This window comes from Oncorhynchus keta, chromosome 10, assembly GCF_023373465.1.
Source record: "Oncorhynchus keta strain PuntledgeMale-10-30-2019 chromosome 10, Oket_V2, whole genome shotgun sequence".
Taxonomy (NCBI): Eukaryota; Metazoa; Chordata; class Actinopteri; order Salmoniformes; family Salmonidae; genus Oncorhynchus; species Oncorhynchus keta.
Window position 1 is genome coordinate 66766742 of NC_068430.1, and position 23466 is coordinate 66790207.

Sequence of the window (23466 nt, forward strand, 5' to 3'; positions counted from 1 at the left end):
TTATGATATCAACCATACAATAATAACGACGTGCAAATCTCTAATCTCCATGAATTGCAAACCACATTAACAAATTATTCTATAACCTTTATGCATAGACTGGTACTCCATGATTTCTTATCTAATCCACCTGCTTTTCCCTCATGCAGAATGCATAGGCTTCGCTGGAGGTACGGTATCCCCTGCCCTTTGTTGTCCCGATAAGGACCAAGAAGCGCTACCCCCGCAGTGGGGATAAAAGGAAAGGCAGCAGCGTCGGCAGATCAGGAGGCCAAAGCCAGAGCGGCAGGAATACATGGAGAGAGACATCAACATCGCCTGCACTGGCACAGACCTGTTTATGTGCGTATACACTTTTCAAAATGTCAGATTACTGCATATCATCAGTAGTGTAAGACTGACAGCCATTTTGAGAAGATATGTTGTAGACTTGTTCTCAAAGCGAGCTAGACCGGTACAGTATCAGCCATATGCATTATGGTTATCTTAAAGTTCAAACCTTCCGTTTGTTGTACACAGAATCAAAGTTAAGAGGGTTGCCACTGTTACAATGAAGCTTATAATATACGTAGTCACAATAACCAATATCTCTCTCCTTTCCACGACCACAGCGGGAGTGTTTGACCCCTATATCCCCCCAGAAGGTGATGCTCGTCTCTCCAGTCTGTCGAAAGATGGCCTGAAACAGCACACAGAGCAGATCAGCTAGCCTCCCAGCTAGCGTAAGACAGTCTTCCTGGGTCACACTCTAACATTTATATTTTTGTAGGATATTGAGCGATCGTTCCTTGTCTTTCACACACACTCAAATATACTCCCAACTAGCAAAGACTGTCTGTCATGTACTTGTTAGATATTCTTACTCTCCATTAGACTTAGACTGAGTACCTATTTGTCTCTTATATTGCATTAACGTCTTTGGCGTTGAAACAAACCCGGTCACACTTTAAACAAACTTATAAAGATTTTATAGTTCATTCATGAAAGCCTTATAAAGGGTTTATGAAGGCTTAAAAGTTGTAGTTCGTTTAAAGTGGGAACACCAAACCTTCTCTCCACTGCAGGATACGCAAGATCAAAGAGCATGACGCTGAGTTCACCACAAAGGCGTTCCCAGTGAAAGCTCAGGAGAGCTTCGTTGACGCGCACAACGCTCTCACACAGTAAGAGATACACTCACTCTCATATGACCCAAATCAACTGCTCCCTATCCTGCTTACACTCTTGGCTACCAGGCAAAGATGATCTGTGAAAGGGGTGGGTGGTGTCCCAAGTTATTCCAGTGAGGCATTTCTAATGGAAGTGAGATAGTGACTCACTGGTCATAATGGATATATTCCTTTCACTGATATAGCTTGCTGTGAAAGTCTGTTTAGGCTAATCTTGTTTGTCAATCTGAACTACATGATTTGGCCTAGTTTTTCGGCTTGGTCATTAAGAAAATGCAGCGGGGGGGATAATGTGGGTGTCTTTTGTGTGTTCGCACATGGTAAGTGTTTGTACATTCACTCTGCCAAAACAGTACACAGTTAGTCACTCGGCCTTCTAGATAACTTGAAACAGTCTAACCAGGTCTTGTCTTGAAGTCACCTAGGCTAGCTAGTGCTAGCCAACTTCTTTTGCCAATTAGCTTCAGCTGACTAGTGTGTCCGTGGCGAAGTTGGTTTGACATTGGATAGCCTATCTCTGGGGCTAGTTAGGGACCGTCAATAAATGACACAATGTAAAGGGGACAATATTTTCATATTGTGCATCTTTTAGATGTCTCAAATGCTTTTAATATTTGTAAATCAATTTCTACAATTTATAGTTTGTTATTGAAATAAGGAGCTATGGACATTTAAAATATTGTCCCATGTACATTGCATTCGGAAAGTATTCAGACCTTTTCCACATTTTGTTACATTACAGCCTTATTCTGAAATTGATTATATATATGTTTTTCTCATCAATCTACATACAGTACCCCATAACAACAAAGCCAAAACGTTTAAAAAAAAAAAATTTGAAATTGAGCTCAGATGCATCCTGTTTCCATTGATCATCCTTGCGATGTTTCTACAACTTGATTGGAGTTCACCTGTGGTAAATTCAATTGATTGGATATGATTTGAAAAGGCACACACCTGTCTATATAAGGTCCCACAATTGACAGTGTATATCAGACCAAAAACTATACCATGAAGTCGAAGGAATTGTCTGTAGAGCTCCCGAGACCGGATTGTGTCCAGGCACAGACCTGGGAAAGGTACCAAAAATGTCTGCAGCATTGAAGATCCCTAAGAACACAGTGGACTCCATCATTCTTAAATGGAAGAAGTTTGGAACCACCAAGATTATTCCTAGAGCTAGCCTCCTGGTCAAACTGAGTAATCGGGGGAGAAGGGCGTTGGTCAGGGAGGTGATCAAGAACCTGAAGGTCACTCTGACAGAGCTCCAGAGTTCCTCTGTGGAGCTGGGAGAACCTTCCAGAAGGACAACCATCTCTGCAGAACTCGACCAATCAGGCCTTTATGGTGGAGTGGCCAGACGGAAGCCACTCCTCAGTAAAAGGCACATGACAGCCCGCTTGGAGTTTGCCTGAAGGACTCTCAGACCATGAGAAACAAGACTATGGGGTCTGATGAAACCAAGATTGAACTCTTTGGCACAAGCGTCACGTCTGGAGGAAACCTGGCCCCATCCCTACGGTGAAGCATGGTGGTGGCAGCATGCTGTGGGGTTGTTTTTCAGCTGCAGGGACTGGGAGACAAGTCAAGATAGAGGGAAAGATGAACGGGGAAAGTACAGATATCCTTGATGAAAACCTTCTCCAGAGCATTCAGGACCTCAGACTGGAGCGAAGGTTCACCTTCCAATAGGACAACGACCCTAAGCACACAGCCAATACAGCGCAGGAGTGGCTTCGGGACAAGTCTCTGAATGTCCTTGAGTGGCCCAGCCAGAGCCCGGACTTGAACCTGATCAAACATCTCTGGAGAGACCTGAAAATAGCTGTGCAGTGATGCTCCCCATCCAACCTGACAGGGCTTGAGAGGATCTGCAGAGAACAATGGGAGAAAGTTCCCAAATACAGGATTGCCAAGCTTGTAGCGTCATACCCAAGAAGACTCGAGGCTGTAATCGCTGCCAAAGGTGCTTCAACTGATTAAAGAGTCTGAATACTTATGTAAATGGGATATTTCAGGTTTTCATTTTTAATACACTTGCAAAAACTTCTGAACCTGTTTTTGCTTTGTCATTATGAGGTATTGTGTGTAGATTGAGGGGGAAAAAACAATTTAATACATTTTAGAATAAGGCTGTATGTAACGTAGCAAAATGTTGAAAAAGTCAAGTCTGAATGTACTGTACAGTGAGTATTTTACTGATGGTCCCTAACTCGCTCCATAGGTATATCGAATGTCAAACCAAATTGACTATGGGCATTAAAATCTGGTTGTGTGCAGCTGCGCTCAAAATGGATGATTACTTGGGTGCTGCCAGCTTTGGGTATGTGGGCAGGATTGAATTAAACACAACCCAAGGAAAACTGTTACAGTACCCTTTATTCCGTGATATACCATTTTTTGCTACCTCGCAAATCTCTGTTTTGGTCGAGACGACTTATTTTATGACCGAAATAATCCTATTTACACTTTAGTCAATTTTGACACCAGAATAAATGTTTTTGGCTCATCGCTGCCACAGGTCGCTATCAAATCAAGATGTTGCTTTTTGGGGGCAGTCGCTCTTTTAAGCATATCACTCCCTTGTGACAGAAAGATGTTACCCTGTAAGTTCTCCCTCCTTCAGGCAGTTGTCACCATCACCTGTACACTTTCTTTAACTGTTAGCCTGTGTGTTGTATAAACAGTTATTTATTTCACCATGTATATTTATCCTCAGTTCTATTTGCACTGATACAATCGCAGTGTTATCATGATGTTATAAAAATGGCTGCTTCTGCTGCAAATAGTGTGTTTGTGTGGTTGCACTTTAGTGTTGGGCGGTATATGGATTGTCATACCGTTTCTGTATCATATTGTGGTATGCAAGTGCACACATGTGGCTCTATTTTTTAAATGCTCAAAACAATTTAGGCAACCGGGCTCTTGATCCAGGAGGGAATTGAATGTCCCTGCTGTAAGCGGGATGCTTGACCTTGACGACATCTAGCCAGTTAGCAAACCAAATGCATAGCTGCAGCCCTGAGTTGGATATCATTTATTTGACATTTCTTAGTTATAAGTAGTGGGCTAGCACATACCGACCTCACGTGGTCTCTATTGCCCAAGCCTATTGTACTGAATTTTACAGTACATAAATAACCAGGTATTTTACTAAGAAATAGTATGATAAAATGTTAATTATACTTGTAACCTATAAGTTACTTGTCTTTGTCTTTGGGGTGCTCTTTTAGCTTAGATGGCATTAGCTCACTGTCTGTCCATCCTGTGCAGGAGATGGTGAGGGGGAACCGCTACAAGATGCTGAGGTGGCATTTCCGGACCCCTGAATCTGTCCCACTCATGGCTACATCATCGTGTCACCGTAATCCTCCTTGATGTGTTACCTGAATTAACATCATTCCTAAATTGTTAACCTGTCTTATTCTGGGGGTTAGACCTTGGCCGTCTACGACCGCTTCGACAGACTAATGATGGGGAGTGAAGAGGAGCCCAGGGATGTGCTGGAGTACCTGGTTCTGGAGAGGCACCTCGTCAACCATTACGGCATATGGAGGTTACATGGCAAGATAGAACCAGCCTGGGCCCCGGTCAAGGAACCCATCGTCAAGGTGACCTTTCATATGAGTCTATAGCAAGTTTTCTGATTAAAGGGCCACTTCACAAATGAATGAGGTTAAAAAGTGGTGATGTGCCCCTTTGACACTGTTTACCAAAGGGTTGATTAGAAAGTTATTAGATGACTAATGAAATTCCTGAATACATTTTCAGTTCATTACCTGAATGGACTTTAAATGATTTGTAATGTACTGCAACTTATTTACCATATGTGTTTTGTCTCAGACAGTTTTAGGACTGGCCTTAGATTTCCTCACTCAGTGTTCTTAGTATGGTACACACAAGCTAATATGAGCCCCCATTTGTCTGGTTGTAATTTCTGCTCACTGGCTTTTATTTCCTCCGTTTCAGACTGTTATGATCATTGGCCCGGAGCTCAAGCCAGGCGAGGAATTCGAGGGGCTCAACTATGAAGTGCCCAAGCCTAAGGCTGTGCAGTGGCACAAATAGACCACAGGTGGGAGCTGTAATTCTGGGCCAACAAATACAGACTCAAAATCAACTGTTAAAATGAACATTCCATTTTTTTTAAGAAAACATCATGAAGCTACATTTAGTTTTCTGCCTTTTTATATAAAAATGCACTGTTGTTCGTTGCATCTAAAACAATAACAATCCATATTGTCCAGATTTGTATGGTTTATTTCAATGGTGAATATATTACATGTTAATTTAAAGAATACAAAAATAAAATGTCCCATCTCTTTTTTCATACCTTTTTGATTTCAGTGAATGTACATTTTATATCCGAATAATCTGTACTTTTCATAAGCAAAACATACAAAAATAACTGAAATCAACAGAAATCACTTTCAACTTGCATACACAAAGGATGCATTGTGTAATGGTGTTTCATTCTACTTAACAAAAAGACAGCACACCCATTCAAAAATCGCTCACAAAACGAAGTTAGTCCATTGCGAATAACATGATATCACCACCGCACAAACTTTAATTTCCACTGAATGCGGAGATGTGGCCAAGATGGATGGATACATTTGGTAAATAAAGCATGGAAATGGTGAATAAATCAATGACAATGGCCTTATGTACAGTTTTAGCAGGACTATACTAGGGTGCAGTTCTTTTTAGGGCAACTGTTTCCAAATTGAGTTGTATGCTTTAAAAAAAATAATGTGAAAAAAGGTTTGGTCTTCCTCAAAGTGTAGATCTACCTTTTTAAAAATTTTAAATATGAATTCATGTGTTTTCTTCTTTAATAAAATTGGTATTGTAAATTATTCAAAATAACAGATCATAGCTAGTTCTTCACAAGTCAGTATTGAATTAGTATGATTTAAGTTCTCTGTTAAAGTTAGATGTATTATTAATATTAGCTCTGTGTCTGTGGGGACATGATCATGTTGTTGATCCACATTACTGACATTACATTTGATATCCTTGTAGCCACGACTTTGTAATTGACACAATTGACTTTGAAAAAGCACAGATTTATATTACAGCTGGAAAGCTGTCCTTAAATTGTTTGGAATGTGTTTATAGCAGGCAACAAAAGGACATGCATCACCACCATTGTAATCAGTGATTTACAAAAATGCTGGATGTGCTTCCAGGTTAACCTGAAGGAGCACTGGTCTGGTGTAGATTAGTCTGGTGTGTCTATAAGGAGTTATCGCCAGCTTCGTCAAGCTCAGGCTGTTATTTAAACACATTGTCAACCTTTCACAGCCATGGCGATGGGGTTTTAACTGTGTGATACAGAAGAGCCCATTGTCACTGAAACACAGAAAGACCGAAAACAATATACATTTCTAAAAGGGGTCAAAGTGGTAAGAAGAAGAGGGACTGCATCCAGAAGCTTTCTCTGATTGAGAACCTGGGAGGGTAAATGTACCTCTGGTGGGCAGAGCATTTGCAGATCCTGGCCCAGGGGCGTATTGCTTGTGGAGCAGTGTTTTTCTGGGGAGTGTTATGGATGGACAGTCCAGGGGCCTTTGCTACATTCAGGTTTGCAAAGGTCATGTCCTATTCATTACCCCCCCTGCTATGGGACAGCTTTGCACAGTGACCCAGTCAGTGAATCGGGTGCAACAACCCACTGAGACCATTCTTGTTCTAGCCAGTAATTGACAGTCTTGGCGTTTACAAGTCGGATGGGAAGACGAAGGCTTCAGCAGCACTCTCGGCATCGTCTTCCTCCTCTTCCTCTTCCTCTTCAAGAATGTTTTCAGGCTCCCATGTAAAAACGTCAGAGTTATTGTCGTGTTCTGTGATGGATGACGGGGATGATGGTGATTTGGTCCCTTCCATCTCCCAAGGGCACATAGCATCACGCCGAGCCAGGGGCATATTAGCTTTGGCTGCCTCTGCCGTCTGTGTGCTGCCGGCTACAGGTTCTGCAGCGTCACCCTCTTCCATAGAGAGTGCACCCTGGGTCTCTGTGATGTCCTGTATGCCACTGGCAATCATAGTTTCCTCTTTCTCTGCAGACTTTTCTGTTTCATCAGTTTCCCATGAGCAAACGTCTTCTCGAACACTTTCTTGCTTTTTTATCTTCTCTGGTTCTATAGGATCCCCGGTCTCCCAAGGACAAATGTCTGCCTTGGTGCTGTCCTGGCTTTTAGTATTTTCTGACTCTTCAGCTGGACCAGTTTCCCATGGACAAATGTCTGCCTTGGTGCTATCCTGGCTTTTAGTATTTTCTGCCTCTTCAGCTGGACCAGTTTCCCATGGACAAATGTCTGCCTTGGTGGTGTCCTGGCTTTTAGTATTTTCTGACTCTTCAGCTGGACCAGTTTCCCATGGACAAATGTCTGCCTTGGTGGTGTCCTGGCTTTTAGTGCTGTTTCCTGGACAAATGTCTGCCTTTGCTTTTCTGACTCTTCAGCTGGACCAGTTTCCCATGGACAAATGTCTGCCTTGGTGGTGTCCTGGCTTTTAGTATTTTCTGACTCTTCAGCTGGACCAGTTTCCCAAGGACAAATGTCTGCCTTGGTGCTGTCCTGGCTTTTAGTATTTTCTGACTCTTCAGCTGGACCAGTTTCCCATGGACAAATGTCTGCCTTGGTGCTGTCCTGGCTTTTAGTATTTTCTGACTCTTCAGCTGGGCCAGTTTCCCATGGACAAATGTCTGCCTTAGTGCTGTCCTGGCTTTTAGTCTTTTCTGACTCTTCAGATGGACCAGTTTCCCATGGACAAATGTCTACCTTGGTGCTGTCCTGGCTTTTAGTATTTTCTGACTCTTCAGCTGGACCAGTTTCCCATGGACAAATGTCTACCTTGGTGCTGTCCTGGCTTTTAGTCTTTTCTGACTCTTCAGCTGGACCAGTTTCCCATGGACAAATGTCTACCTTGGTGCTATCCTGGCCTTTAGTCTTTTCTGACTCTTCAGCTGGACCAGTTTCCCAAGGACAAACATCTGCCCGAACACCGTCTTGCTTTTTCATCTTTTCTGGTTCTTCGGGGACATCAGTGTCCCAAGGACAAATATTAACTTGAACACTATCTCGTCTTTTCTCTTTTTGTGTTTCCTTGGAGATATCTGCTTTAGTACTGTCTTTTCCATTTGTCTTTTCAGTCTCTCCAGTTTCCCAAGGACAAACATCAACTTTGACACCATCTTTCTCCTCTGTCTTTTTTGGATCCTCAGTTTCCCATGGACCAAACTCCATTTGAGTGCCATCTCGTCTTTTTGTCTTGTCTGGCTCATCAGTTGCCCCTGTTTCCCAAGGACAAACATCTGCCAGAGCACTGTCTGGTCTTTTAGTCTTTCCTGTTTCTATGGAGACAATAGCCGGAGTGCTTTCTTGCTGCTCTGGTTTCTCAGTCTCCCAAGGACAAATATTTACTTGAACGCTGTCAGTCTTTTTTGGATCAGCTTGAGTTCTGCCTTGGGTTTCCCAAGGACAAACATTTGTACAAGGGCTGTCTTTTCCTTCTGTCTCTTCTTGGTCTCCAATGTCCCATGGACAAATATTGGTTTTTGCAACAGTGGTCTCCTGGGAAAATGATCCTTTGGTGATCTTTATGGCTATGGGTGGCATTGGACTCTCCTCCTTTTCCCAAGGACAAAGTACTGTCAAGTCTTTCGGTGGGTCAGGGAATTCCCATGGACATGCTTTCGCTATGGGGACACTTCGTTTTTCAGGGGCAGATTTAGGTTGCTCTGTGCTTTTTGTTTGTACATCTTGCTTCCCAATGCTTGGCATGTCCGTTGATTTCCAAGGACAGACATTCTCCCGTACACCGTCTTGGGATTTTGGGGTCTCTTCAGATTCCCATGGACAGACATTTGCATGTATTGTCTCCTGACATTTTGGTGGCGCCTTATGCAATCCCTTGTTCTCCTGTGGATGAACATTTTCATAAATAATCGCCACCTTTACTTTTTCAGGGAAGGAATCCCCCACATCCCAAGGGCAGACATCAACCCGTACACTCTCTTGGGGTTTTAGGCCTTGAGAAATCTGTGGGGTTTCATCGGTTTCCCAAGGACATACGTCTGTTGGTTTCTTGTTCAGACCCTCTGATTTCTTCTCAGACTGGTTGGACGCTGAAGTAATTGGGATGGCGGAAACAATAGCTTCCGTAGGGCATACTTCTCCCCGGATACTCTCCTGTCTTTTCAATACTTCTTCTGATTCCCAAGGACATACACTGAATCGTACAGGCGCCTTTGGATCCTCCTCTGGTTCCTCCACCTCCCACGGGCAGATGTCTGCTATGATGCTTTGTTGTCTCTGTGGGGCTTGCTGGGAGGAAGCAGGAACATCCCATGGGCTAATATCTGATTGGGCAACACTCAGAGCAGGCCTAATTTGGCAACCCCTTCTGTGAGTGGAAGGAGTCTTAGCTGTGCTATGTGCAGTGTTTTTGCTTGAGATGAACACGTTTTCATACATACTGTCCTTTTGCATGTCCTCTGACTCCCAAGGATAGACAGTGGACTGTACAACCACTATTCTCCTAGGACTTCTTTCAGAGGAATCACTTGAGGACAGTCTGATTGCAGCCTGTTTCACGAGGGCAGGTTTCACATCTACTGTTGTCATGCTTCTTTTTTGCTGTGTCCTTTTGTCTATGCTTGAAACATTATATTTCTTCTCCAAGTTTGAAACACTTTGTGATTTCACTTCTGCGCTTGAAATGCTTGGAGTTTTTAATTTTAATGCTGCGATAACGGCGATGGTGGCTACACTCCCCTGGCTTTTTTGTGATATTGAGTCCAGTTTCTTAACCGTATCTCCTGCTGTCTCCTTTTTGTCTTTTTCCTTGATGCCTGCATCCACAGATCCTACAAAAGATTTTACAGAGAGCCATTTCTGGGTGGAAGTGCGGAAGGAGAAGACCCGCATGTTCTTTGGGGACCCAGGTACACTAGCGGAGTTGGGAGCCTGGGGTCTCGGGGACTCACATTCTGCCTCTCCGCCTTGTGAATCCCCAGCAGGACTTTCTGCTGGGGTAGGAACTGGTAAATGGTCCCAGGGGCAAATATGTTTCAGTATTGGTGATGATAAACCCTCTGGGCTCTCTGGTTCTTCCTCAGAGGGAGCAAAGGTAACATGTGGCTGGTTCTTGTTGGCAGGGCGTTCCTCCGCAAGCTCCCAGGGACACACTTCGGCCTTGTCATAGGACTGGGATTGCACAAGGGCACTTGAGGTCTGGTCCTTGATAGCGACATCCTGTTGGGACTGCCCTTGCTCGCCTTCGGTATCTGTGCCTACCCGAGAGGTGTCTTCCAGACTGTGGGTTTTACTGGGCGCTAAACTCAGTGACTTGTGTAGCTTGGTAGGTCCAGGAAGCAGGAGATTGTTATCGACTGTAAGGTTTTGGGCACTGGCCGACTTACAGACCAATGGTGCCATATACAACGAGTCTGTCTCAGAGCGCTGTGAGCATCTCTTAGCTAGAGTCGCCCTTAACATGGAGTCATGCAAGGAGGGGTCTTTATCGGTTACATAGTCATAGTCACTTTGAGATTTACGCAGCACTGGTGAAGGCTGCTTTACTGGTTGATCTTTGTAATTTACGCTAAAAGTATCTGGCGCTCTCTTACTGGACTCGGCGTGCGTAACATCCCTGCTGCCCAAGTTGACCTCTTTGCCATCACGGCTACACTGTCGGCTCATGGACTCTGGGATCTCAGTGATACGCTTTATGATGGACCGGCCCAGCCCGCGCCGAGAGCTGCGCTTCTTCTGCAGGTGGGGGTTGTTTGCTGTCATCTTCTTGGTCTTGTGGACCTCCAATTGACCATACAATTTCTTCAGCTCATCCTGGTTTCAGGTGAAAAGGAAGAGAGAAGGAAGGATAAAGGGAATTAGGGAGGGTATTGGTATGAGTGAGCAGAGGGAAAAACCATAGGGAACAGTTAGTTGGGGAAGAGTTATTGTTAAGGACAAGGAGAGCAAGTTTAGGGAGAAGAGAAGGGGCAGGCGGAGGAGAAAACACAGGTCAGTTCTATGCCAGGCCACAAATTGTGAAATACACACAGGGCTTTCTATGTCTATAATGAAAATTAGAATTGTTTTAAATTAGTATAAAGTGATCCTGCAAATGGTTATAGCAGTAATTCAATGTTTATCATTGTTTTATTTTACTAAGGTTTAAATTTGATTCATAATTTCTCCCCCTCTTGGCCTAGACAGTGCCTGAATAGAAATGGTCACTTAGTAAGTGTCCAGGGCAGAAAAGGACTTTACCCGAATGTCATCCGGGTCCAAGCTGTGGTCACTCCAAACTGCTGAGGTAAAACTGCTGTTGAGGTACGAGCCGGATCGCCGCAATTCCACCTCATCCTCATAAACCTCCTCTGCAATCTCCTCTCTCCCCGCCCTCGAAACATGGAGGAACTACAGAACACACACACAGTAGTTATTATGTGTCAGATTCAGATTTATACTTATATTGCTTGTGGAAGAAAATTGCCATGTACACTACCGTTCAAAGTTTGGGGTCACTTAGAAATATCCTTGTTTTTGAAAGGAAAGCACATTTTTTGTCCATTAAAATAATGTCTAATTGATCAGAAATACAGTGTATACATTGTTAATGTTGTAAATTACTATTGTAGCTGGAAACAGCAGATTTATTTTATGGAATATCTACATAGGCGTACAGAGGCCCATTTTCAGCAACTATCACTGCTGTGTTCTAATGGCACGTTGTGTTAGCTATTCCAAGTTTATAATTTTAAAAGGCTAATTGATCATTCAAAAACCCTTTTGCAATTATGTTAGCACAGCTGAAAACTGTTGTTCTGATTAAAGAACCAATAAAACTGGTCTTTAGACTAGTTGAGGATCTGGAGCATCAGCATTTGTGGGTTCGATTACAGGCTCAAAATGGCCAGAAACAAAGACCTGAAACTCGTTAGTATATTCTTGTTCTGAGAAATGAAGGCTATTCCATGCAAGAAATTGCCAAGAAACTGAAGATCTCGTACAACGCTGTGTACTACTCCCTTCACACTACAGCGCAAACTGGCGCTAAGCAGAATAGAAAGAGGAGTGGGAGGCCCTGGTGCACAACTGAGCAAGATGACAAGTACATTAGAGTGTCTAGTTTGAGAAACAGACGCCTCACAAGTCCTCAACTGGCAGCTTCATTAAATAGTACCCGCAAAACACCAGTTTCAACGTCAACAGTGAATAGGCGACTCCAGGCTGCTGGCATTCTATTTAATGAAGCTGCCAGTTGAGGACTTATGAGGCATCTGTTTCTCAAACTCATGTACTTGTCCTCTTGCTCAGTTGTGCACCGGGGCCTCCCACTCCTCTTTCTATTCTGCTTAGAGCAGTTTACTCTGTTCTGTGAAGGGAGTAATACACAGCGTTGTACGAGATCTTCCTTTTCTTGTCAATTTCTCACATGGAATATCCTTCATTTCTCAGAACAAGAATATACTAACGAGTTCCAGGAGAACATTCTTTGTTTCTGGCCATTTTGAGCCTGTAATTGAAACCACAAATGCTGATGCTCCAGATACTCAACTAGTTGAAAGGCCAGTTTTATTGCTTCTTTAAATCAGGACAACAGTTTTCAGCTGTGCTAACATAATTGCAAAAGAGTTTTCTAATGATCAATTAGCCTTTTAAAATTACAAACTTGGAATAGCTAACACAACGTGCCATTGGAACACAGGAGTGATGGTTGCTGATAATGGGCCTATGTAGATATTCCATTAAAAAAATCAGCCGTTTCCAGCTACAATAGTCATTTACAACATTAATGTCTACACTGTATTTTTGATCAATTTGATGTTATTTTAATGGGGGGAAAAAGGTGATTTTCTTTCAAAAACAAGGACATTTCTAAGACTTCCCAGCAGTAGTGTACCTTGGGTATGAAGAGCAGGGCCAGTGTCACAGTGATAGTGACATGCGTATGGGTGAAGAACAGCAACAGCATCCAGTCAGGATGCAGAGAGGGCATGACAAACCTAAGGAAAATATAGAACAGAAAGACATGTTCTATGTCCCTATACAATATGCATTTCTCCTGGTGAATAAACATGTTTTATTCAGTGATGTATATAAACCCTGGATTGCTGATGCTATGTATTGGCCAATGAGAGGCTTTGAAGCCACAGGTCGGCCATATTGGCACCCCCCAGAAGAAGCAGTCCTCCATAGGAATTAAATGTTTCAAAGACAAAATTACATGAATTTAGGTATTTTTTGTTGGAGTGGGCACAGTAACTTTCAAAAAATGATACTTTAAGGAACATGTTTTTTTTATTTTTTTTATTTTAACGTCTAGCTCACATAATATAATTTAAAGTATGCATTGTGTCTGTAATAAAATAAACGTATTGTATAAAAAAACATGTAGACATGAATAATAATATGTATCACAATGGTAAGAGTGTCTGCTAAATGACTTAAATGTAAATGTTTGGGGAGTGCCGAGATGGAGGTGCGGTGGCTTAGAAACACTGCCCCCTGTCAGTCATCTAGTGTAGGCTTATATACTATAAATAATATTCGTTATCCCGGTTTACTGCCTCTGTTTAGAGGCAGTAAACGCTGGTTACCGTAGCAGGTGGAACATGGAGGATAGCAGCAGCTCGTTGTGTATGGCGATACCTATGTAGCGAGGCTCGTGGAAGGCTGAGGGCACTGGCTTCACAGCACTGCACAGTAAACTGCCCCAGCACAGAAACATCAGCTCGGCTGAGACAAAAAAATAGACAGAAATAGCGTCAGGCAGTAATGTTGTTTTTATCTGGGTTTTTGAGCTCAAAATCACATTTGTAAATTGATTTTTACCCCTGACCTCAATCAGTAATGTGATTTGTAGCTCAGTGTTCTTTTATTTGAAACCAGTCAGAAAAAGCCAAATCGATAACAGTAGCATTCACTGGATTTTTGGTTTTGGTCAAGAGGTCGACACAAGAATGCTTGTGTGCTGGAGTTTCTCTTTTCAATATAGATTTTTTTTCTCTGTATCACCTGGAAAACACAAACAACCCTCTTTTTCAATTAGTGTTATCCACTCACCCACGGCCATCATGTAGTCCCAGCGGTCCAGGTCACAGAGGCTGAAGCCCTGACCATCCGACGTGGTCGATATGATCAGTAACGGAACGTTACGGTCACGGTTCTGTAGAACGCCCGCTGTCCACGCACACAAGAACCAGCTGACGGTCACAACCATAATTCCCAGCAACCTCAGCAGGTGTATGCTGGACATGTAGGGCACTCTCTGGGCTGTGCGCGACAGGAACACCTTGAGAACCCTGTATGTGTGGGAAGTTGACTTGATGTTACTCATTCCACAGAGAGATACATATACAGACACTTTTTGACACATTTTGAATTACATTACAGCATACAAACGGATCTGAGTCCAATGAAAGATCTCACAACATATTGTTAGACCTGACTATAACGAGGGGATACACATGAGGTGATACTGACGATACGTGAAATGTAGTAGTGAGAGAGTGCAGTAGTACAGACCTATATATCTTCAGTGTTACCGTTCCATAGACGATGGCAAAGCCCAGAAGTCGCACCCAGCGAAGCAGGATGCATCGGAAGGTGCTGGGCTTGAAGTACAGGATGAAAACCTGAGGGGGAGAGATAGAGAGAGGTATTATCAGATGTTCTATCACGTGAAATCACTCCCTATGAGCTTAGTTTACCTTGTCTTTGTAGTTACAATAGGCAACAAGCTTTGTGGATAAAAAATCACACAGAAGCATAATTGATTATAATGTGTTCAAATTGAACATTTCTACCTACCTCAAGAGGGGAGACACACGATGCACTTAGTAATCACAACTGTATACAACAGTACAGAACGTATACAGAAATGAGCAGTGTACATGACTGTGTGTGTACATGAGTGGAATTGTATGTGTGCTCTAGGTCGGTGACCGCGGCAACAATAGATCAAATGGCTGGAGGGCTAAAGGGGGGTGTGTGACCACCCCAGGTGATGCCCTACAGAGATGAGAGAGTCTGTCCCTCAGTTGCCCTTTTGTCTGGGCCAATGCGCCACAACTACAGCAGACTGAAAGGAATTTCACCTTTGTATCTGCCTTTTAGCGTCCGAATCCCCCATAGGTGTTTCTTTAGTGCATCTGTGATACCGTAGTGAAGTAGGAATACAGCAAAGCTCCTCCGATTTGAACGGAGGAAGGGAACACATTAATATGTGTATATCGCACATATGTAACTCAACCTTGTGTTCTAGCGAGCGAAGTAATATGATCCATGACTTACAAGGGCACCTCATGCCCCCATCACTTACCATTGGCTTGAACGGGATACTTTGATCAGTGATTCAGGCTAGATACACGTATGAGTGAGTCTTGCAACGACTACTTCATTTAGATAATGAATCACACAAGTGATCGATAATCTATCGCCGGCCATTGAGTAATGCAACGAATACATTGGCTGCGTCCCAGATGGCACCCTATTCCCTACATAGTGCATTACTTTTGACTAGGGTCTATACGGGTGCCATTTGGGATGCAACCTTCCCCTCCCTCCCCTCACTCGCTCATATACTCTCTCACTCACCGGGAAGTACAGGAGCAGAGAGCCAAACAGGATGGTCTCTAACAGCAGGAGACCTGATGCCCGGATTCTCTATAGGTGAGATAGACAGAGAGAAGGGGGAGAGGTGAGATGGAGGGAGGGAAGAGAGGAGCGATGGATGCGTGAGAGAGGGAAGGTGAGGGGGAGGGAAAGGGTGAGGGAGGACAGAGAAGACGGAAGGTAGAGGTCGATGGAGAGAAGGATGCGGGTGATGAGGCAGAGAGAGGTGGAAGGGGAGATGGAAAGTGAGGGGAGGGGGAGAGAGAGGAATTGAGGAAACATGATTGGTTCAGTATGATGTGCTTATCTTACAGTGCTTTGATTTCTGATGTCTCTGTGGACCATCGCTGCTCCGTGTTTAACCATTTAACTCTAGATATGTTGATGTATGCAGAGACTAGATCCATGGAGCACTATCTTGTAGAGGAAGAATGGCCAGGGGGAGGTACAATTATACTAATGCCCCTGCTGTAATGCGATGACACATGAAGATATACAGGTAACTGCCAAAATAAAGGAAACACTTGAGCAAAGGAGAGGTACAAAGTATTTGAAAGCAGGTTCTTCCACACAGGTGTGGTTTCTGAGTTAATTAAGCAATTAAAATGGCCATTTCCATCATGCTTGTAGAAACATGCCCAGTTGGCCATTAATTTGGCAGCCATGGCTAGAAGAGATCTCAGTGACTTTGAAAGAGGGGTCTCAAAGGAGTATAGGGGGTTTAAAGCGTGTGTGTGTTTCAGTCACCAGATCTCCACCCAATTGAACACTTATGGGAGATTATGGAGTGGCGCCTGAGACAGCGTTTTCCATCAACAAAACACCAAATTATGGAATTTCTCAAGGAAGAATGGTGTCGCATCCCTCTAATAGGGTTCCAGACACTTGTAGAATCTATACCAAGGTGGATGGAAGCTGTTCTGGCGGCTCGTGGTGGCCCAACGCCCTATTAAAGACAACTTATGTTGTCTTTCTGTATGTTTTCTTTATTTTTATCAGTTACCTGTATGTTGGCCATACTGTATGCATACATCTGATATCGGATAAATGTATTAATTCATAAGCTGTCACATAGAACATGGCTTAAGATATTCAATTCATGTTGACACTCAGAGCTCATATTCAGGAGTCTTAGAGTAGTGCTGATATAGGATCAGTTTGGTCTCATAGGTCATAGTGAATAATATTATATGGACACGGAGGACCTGATCCTAGATCAGCACTCCTACTTTGAGACACTTTTTAAATTCAAGCACAGAGCCCAGAGTTAGGTATTTCCATATTTCTTATCTAGAGTGACAACGACTATGATGATTAATGACAGAAGACGTCAAGATGACTAGATTACCTGTGATAGAGCCACAGAGCAGTTTCAGCATATGCTATATACAATGAAGCAATATTCTAGCACTGACAGTGTTTCAAAAGAATGAGGAAACAACTTAATTGTTACTTTTAACAGAGCTTGATATCAATTTCCTTGTAAGTATAGACTAAAGTAGCACTGCGAATAAACTTTGAAACTTGAAGATTAGTGAGAACTTCATGATGAAACCGCACAGTTAACCATCAATGATGGCTTGTTGTAGAAGTTGCCCTTAACCACAGATCTAGAATCATATGACTCTACCATTAACCTTAACTGTTAAGAGGAGTTACTCCAGAGGTGTATTCATTAGGCACCACATGGAAGAAAACATACTGCAACAGGGAGGGACTACCATAACTTGTCCAACAAGAAACACATATTTTCCATTGCTATACATTTTTCTACAGTGTACCCTAATGAATATGACCCTCTCACTCACTAGAACTCACTCACCCTGCTGCGTCTGAATTGGTAGGCCACCAGCATGCTGATGAACACCAGCAGCATGAAGAAGCCCTGGACGGCCAGCACCCCGGCTCTGAGGAACCAGTCCTCCTCTACCCAACAGGGAGAGCCGTCCTCGCAGCGCCTGCAGCCCGGCCAACAGGGGAGACAGATGGGCAGGGCCGGGTAACACACGCCACCCCCCTCCCCACCGCTGCCGTTCAGAGCACCACCTTCTGTATTGGACATGCATAGGGATAGAAACAAAGACAGCTGGACAGTGACGACAATAAATCTTTAAGTATTGTCTTAGAGCTGTTTTTGGCATACAACTCAAAAGATTACATCATCTTGACCAGGGTCTTATATGAAGTAAAGTTCTTAGACAAATATTGAATAGAAATGTTCTTGATTGTGTATGCATCCCAAATGGAACCCTATTCCCTACATGGTGCACTAGCCTGTGGGCCCTGGTCAAAAGTAGTGCACTATAAAGGGAATAGGGTGCCATTTGGGATGACACCTGTGTATCTTCTTTACCGTCCATTGGGGGGCTGTAGTATCCCTCTCTGCAGCGACAGCAGTACTGGCCCAATCTGAATCCCTGGCCTGTGATTGGCTCACACTGGAGGGTAGTAAAAGCAGTGGGGGTTAGAGTTCACATCACAGTACAAGGACAGGGGTGTAAATATCCCCTGAGGCTAGTAGTTTGAGTTTTGATCAATCAATGTCCTAATTGGCTGAAACCTGATTGGCTAGACGGAGTCTACGCACATGATTACCAAGGATGAATAGGGTCTAGGGAATAAAAAAACGATTTAATTAAATGCAAGCAATACTTTTTCGTTGGCATATCTGCATCCATTGCAAAGTTTCCAGCTGTAAACAGCTGTGGATGTCAGAAAAACCAATGCAACCAAGGCATCATCTCTGCTGCTGCTGTAATACCAGCATTTCTGGGTAATAATGGCCAAAAACACAATGTTCTCTTGTTATGGTAAAAAGGGCTTTGTTGGTATGAATTATTAGTTAGGTGACTGTATTGCCTATGCCCGATTGGACTGACATGCTTGGCCGTTCTTGAGTTAATGGAGATGGAGTGTGTTCCATATGTTCTCTCAGCCAGCCTGGTGTTAGTTTCTCCACCATGATGGTTCCCAGCACAGCAGCATTCAGTCAAGGAAACAGCCATTTGGACGCTCTCCTCTCGCCTCCGTGTTAATCTAAGTTAAAACCTAAATGGATATGTAATGCTTCGCTACCAAGAGCATTATCCCTTTTATGCCAGTGAAATCCCATATGCACATACACACACAAACATGCATGCACGTAACACACACACGCCCACACTCAAGTACACGTGCACTCCCACATCAGGTAGTGACAGACCTAATGGCATGCTTAAAATAGCAACGGTCATCAAAATTGTTTAAAGTTTTTTTTAACTATTCTAATAAATGCATCAGTTGGACAATGGATGAAGATACTCCAAACTTTTTGAATTTTTATAATCCATGAGATATTGAGTTATAGCACATAATAAAAACATTTTACTGGCACGGACAAATAATGAATGGAGTTCAGGGATTTTGGTGGGATTTTGGTGGGAATGCAGATATTCAATTCATTGTCAAATTTCACTTTTCTTTCTTCTTAGAATGCCCTCATATACATTTACTTATTGTATCAGGTATTTTTTAAATGATATGTACCTCATTTGCATAAACACACCAGACGTATTTGCATATATGCGTAAATTAACATAAAGAGGAGGAACAGGGCCGCAACCACCAGACACTTGCTAGGTCAACCCTACCTGCACTGTCTAGACCGCCTCATTTTTTACTGTTGTTGTCACGTTCTCTTGCATAATTCAACAAGTGTGTCAATAGCAGGATACCTTCACATTAAAAAGCAACACGCTTGGCTCTAGATTACACCTACAGTATCTAAACATAATTTACATTGTTTGCGAGATCAGACATATCACTATAATTCAAGTCTTCATTTTCTGAAGTTGGTTTCACTTCAGTGCATCTAATTTGTAAACATTTCAACAGTTTTCAAATATATTTACAAAAATAGTGTTTTTGTGTACATTTTTTATTTTATTTTTATTTAAAAAAAGTGTTTTTATTGAATATCCGAAACATAAAATATATTTTCAGTGAAGCCGCTCAACAACTACATCATACCAGTCATCCAACATCCCATTCAGAGAGACACACAGAGAAGCATCCAGGGTCAATGCTCTGCTCAAGGGAACGTTGACCGATCTCCCACCAGGCCAAAAAACGTGAACCCGAACCCTCCAAGATCCCCCCAAAGTTCCCCAATAGCTGTCCCTCAACCATTCGAAACCCTTCCCACAGTCCCCCCAAGAATAAAAATACAATTCATTCCATTCCCCACCCCCAAGAATCCCCCAATGCATCAACAACCAAGAGAATGAACTGAAGAGAAAAAAGAAAACAGCAAACAACGCAAAAAATAAATACAAATACACAAAAAGAACAAAAAAATTGACAAAGGACATCAAAGACAACACAGATCATATCAGCAATGCCAACTGTATATGTTTGTGTGCATGTCTGGCACTATTACATGTATGTGGGTGTTCTTGTATGTGTTTATTTGAATGAGAGTCTGTGTATATGCATGTGTACAAACACCTGCACAGCGTCAAGTAAACCGGCATTAGTCGTAAAAACACTGCCCCTCAGTGTCATTCAAACATACTTTTCATTACGTAAAAAAAAAAGTTTTACTTTTATCTCCCACACAACTCCACACCCAGTTGTCTCCAATTCCACCTAACAACCCTCAGCTTCCCTCAGCCCATCCCATCTATCTCTGCTGGCCACCCTCTTCGGATTTCTACGCAACATATCTTTCAACTATGCGGTGATGTTTAAAGTACATTTCCAATCTATATAATCGAATAGAATCCACAGACTGTGAGTTGATGATAAATACTTTTACTAAGAGTATTAGTATATTAGTAATTGACTGACATGGTCACTCCAGATCTCCTAACAGTACTATTTATAGGGTAAATTTTAGATCCATGCTATGCATTTTCAGCCATTCCTGAACCTGAGACCAGAAACAGGCTACCTGAGGGCAATACCAAAATAAATGGTCTATTGATTCTGTATCCTCACAACAAAATCTGCAGAGCTTCGATGATTTTATGCCACAAATATTAAACGTTTTGTTAGTGGCAAGAATTCTATATAATAATTTTGGCTGAAAAGCACGAAGTCTTGAATCTTGCGTTGTTTTATATATCAACTCATACACCCTGTACCATGGAATCGGTGCATCAAAAATCTATTCCCAACTATTTTGCAATCTGTATGGCACAGTTGTCAACATCCTGGTCCTCAAATGAAACTGGTATACTTTCCTATTTATGCTATTTTTATTCCTCCGCCAGTTTTGACCCTTTATATTGATTGGGCAGACAGACCAGTTCCCTACGTCTATTAAATTATTACTTTTTAAAATTCCACAAAAATGAACACCATCGAAATAAGGTCATCTTTCTTCTCATTTTTCTGATGTACGCGTCGAGACGGTGTGTTAAATCCCTGACGAGGCTTTAGGCTATCGTATAGATTCAACAGAAAGACAATGTAGCCCATTGCAGCCATTACCGCGGTGTGTTTGACAGGTCATAACAAACATTTCCACGTTCGTAACGTTAACGGAAAAAACGACAGGCACAAGCAAGAGTATGAAAGAGTCGGAGGATCAAAATGAAAGCTATCAATCTAGCGGAATTTAATTGACGTGGATTTTGCATCACTCAAACACAAGAAATAGATACAGATCCTCAGGTGGGCGGGGTATTCTCGTTCCTATTTAAAGGGTTAAATATTTGTATGTGCGGTGGATTCAATTGAACGCAGACATGAAGGCAATTTAATTCTCTCAGATGGAGATGGCGTACATGGTAAATCATTAAAAGTCAGCCGGTTGGTAAACCTAGCATGGACCTGCACTTTAAAGCCTCATGATGTACATATCAAGCTCACTCCAGAGGCGTATTTGCTCTATGGCTAGACTCACTTACTTAGTGTCTATCTAATGTGGTTCATTGTGTGATTTCTTTTTATTGCATTATGTCATTTTGATTGAGAGAGGTGTTTTTTTATTTTGTTTAGTTGACTGTTACATGGATTTAAAATTGAGTTGGTGAGTAATTTGTATGTAACACACACACAAGTGAAAGTGAAAGACACATCTGTTGCCTTTTGAAAAAAATCGGAAAAAGGTATCAAATCACTTGATTTAAGTGTAGATATATCATATAGTTTAAATACATTCTTACATTTAAAAAAAAATTGGTTTCAGCATACAAGCCATCTTTCCCCTTTTTAAAGAGGCCTTAGCCCACAATTAGATATTAATCAATTAACTCATTGTGTAGGAAATGAAATAATATCTACTATAACATCCCATTCTACCTGGAAATCAATCTCTCTCTTGTTCCACCTCTGACCTGTCTCTGGATGTTCCATGAGGGGACAGGATGAGACTAGAGAGGGGATGATGCTGATGAGATTGGGATATGGTTGTGCTCCTGTGTTGTTTCTGTCTGTCAGATGAGTGATGGGTGCATGGGGATTGGGGGAAGGATGGCTGGATTATCATCTTAATCCTGCAGCTCATCCCTCCGCCACCCAGCACAGCTATCTTTTCACAGAGGGGCTGGATGAGAGGGAGAGGATTGTGTCAGAAAGGACAGATGATGATCAAACAAGAGAAGGGGAATAAGTTGGGGGGTGAAGGTAAAGGAGGAGATGGAGAGAGAGTAAACCTATTTAAAGCGGTTAGGGTTGATGAGTGTATTTATATGCATCATATGATGTCACAATACCCACTACTACTACTTAAATGGTGCCTATATGGTGACTTACAAAAGTGTATAGGTTAGGGCTTGGCGTATTGTAGTCGTGTCAAAAACGACAGATTTTAGCACCCAAAGAATAGCCCGCAATTACACAGAACAATGTTGTGTGTAATTGCGGGCTATTCTTTGGGTGATTTAATCAGTAGTTTTGAATAAAATAAACATTTTATGTGGCGTGGGAGCTCCAGTACCCTCAACTCCAATGTAAATCGTGGAGTTGAGCTTAGTCAGTTAGAGATTTTGCAATCTCTTGTGACAGAGTAGCCCACTCAAGGTTTGGTCCTAGGAGATGTAGGGCTCTATTCAATCAGATCCGCTTTAGCAGACATCTGCTGTTGTTTTTGGCATTGTCGGAAGTGGAAGTGCATTAGAGCGGTCAAATCCACAAGTGGCTCCTGGCATTATATCTAAAGCAGACGTTGCCATTGAGTGCATGAAGTTGCATTAAGATAATTCCAATGCAGCCTTGTTCCAAAACTGGAATGTGAGATCTACACCTCGGTTAGGGTGATAGAAATCCTCATTATTTCATTGAATGATTTTCAATTTGAGCGTCATTGTGTATATGTAGCCTACACTTTCTCGTTGGGGGTTTCACCAACAAGGAGAAGTTGTGTTCCCATTCCTTTTCAACGAGGGCATGCAGAGAAATGTGCGGGGGATTGTGAGAAGGTGAGCCGTGAGAACCCTGCTAGCAGAGCAGTAGAAAAATGCTCTACTTTATACAACTTTCAAGCAAAGTGAAGCGTTGGAGCAAAGGATTGTCAAGAGGAGGCATTGCCTCTGGTCAACACCCAGTGTAATGCGAGTGGGATGGGTGTGGATTCGTGACAATGATCAAGAGCAGCTGCTGACCGATTTGACAGCTCCAACACTATCACCGGTTAACGCTTGATCTGATTGAATCTAGGTCTTGGTCAGAGATAAGGGGTTCTG

At 42.6% G+C, this 23466-nt stretch overlaps 2 protein-coding genes across 10 annotated transcripts in view; one reads left to right on the forward strand and one right to left on the reverse strand.

The window, feature by feature from the left end:
- The first annotated feature begins 150 nt into the window (after positions 1-150).
- On the forward strand, positions 151-5499 carry LOC118389276 (39S ribosomal protein L45, mitochondrial-like). Its single transcript, XM_052526063.1, has 5 exons — positions 151-170; positions 1065-1163; positions 4403-4448; positions 4607-4780; positions 5139-5499. Exons 1-5 carry the CDS (start codon positions 151-153, stop codon positions 5235-5237), a joined length of 438 nt encoding a protein of 145 aa, XP_052382023.1. The 3' UTR covers positions 5238-5499.
- Positions 5407-23466, reverse strand: part of LOC118389277 (probable G-protein coupled receptor 158) — a 21118-nt gene continuing 3058 nt past the window's right edge. For 2 of the 9 annotated variants that reach the window (XM_052527721.1, XM_052527722.1), the window contains exons 4-13: positions 18153-18237; positions 17622-17848; positions 15782-15850; positions 14711-14820; positions 14249-14487; positions 13783-13921; positions 13086-13188; positions 11450-11599; positions 7955-11023; positions 5407-7565 (exon numbers count right to left, since the gene is read on the reverse strand). In XM_052527721.1, the coding sequence (XP_052383681.1) occupies positions 6891-7565; positions 7955-11023; positions 11450-11599; positions 13086-13188; positions 13783-13921; positions 14249-14487; positions 14711-14820; positions 15782-15850; positions 17622-17848; positions 18153-18237 (4866 nt within the window). In that variant the 3' untranslated portion in view covers positions 5407-6890. Of the gene's footprint in view, positions 7566-7954; positions 11024-11449; positions 11600-13085; positions 13189-13782; positions 13922-14248; positions 14488-14710; positions 14821-15781; positions 15851-17621; positions 17849-18152; positions 18238-23466 lie in introns of those variants that run through there. The other 7 variants (XM_052527729.1, XM_052527728.1, XM_052527726.1 and 4 more) reach the window with 7 other exon arrangements.

Bases quoted from the DNA above. Each gene is read 5' to 3' on its own strand.
- LOC118389276 (XM_052526063.1), top strand. From the start codon at position 151: ATGCATAGGCTTCGCTGGAG. The intron at 4,449-4,606 runs GTGAGGGGGAAC...TCTGGGGGTTAG, and splicing joins TCCATCCTGTGCAGGAGATG to ACCTTGGCCGTCTACGACCG. The intron at 4,781-5,138 runs GTGACCTTTCAT...CCTCCGTTTCAG, and splicing joins TCAAGGAACCCATCGTCAAG to ACTGTTATGATCATTGGCCC.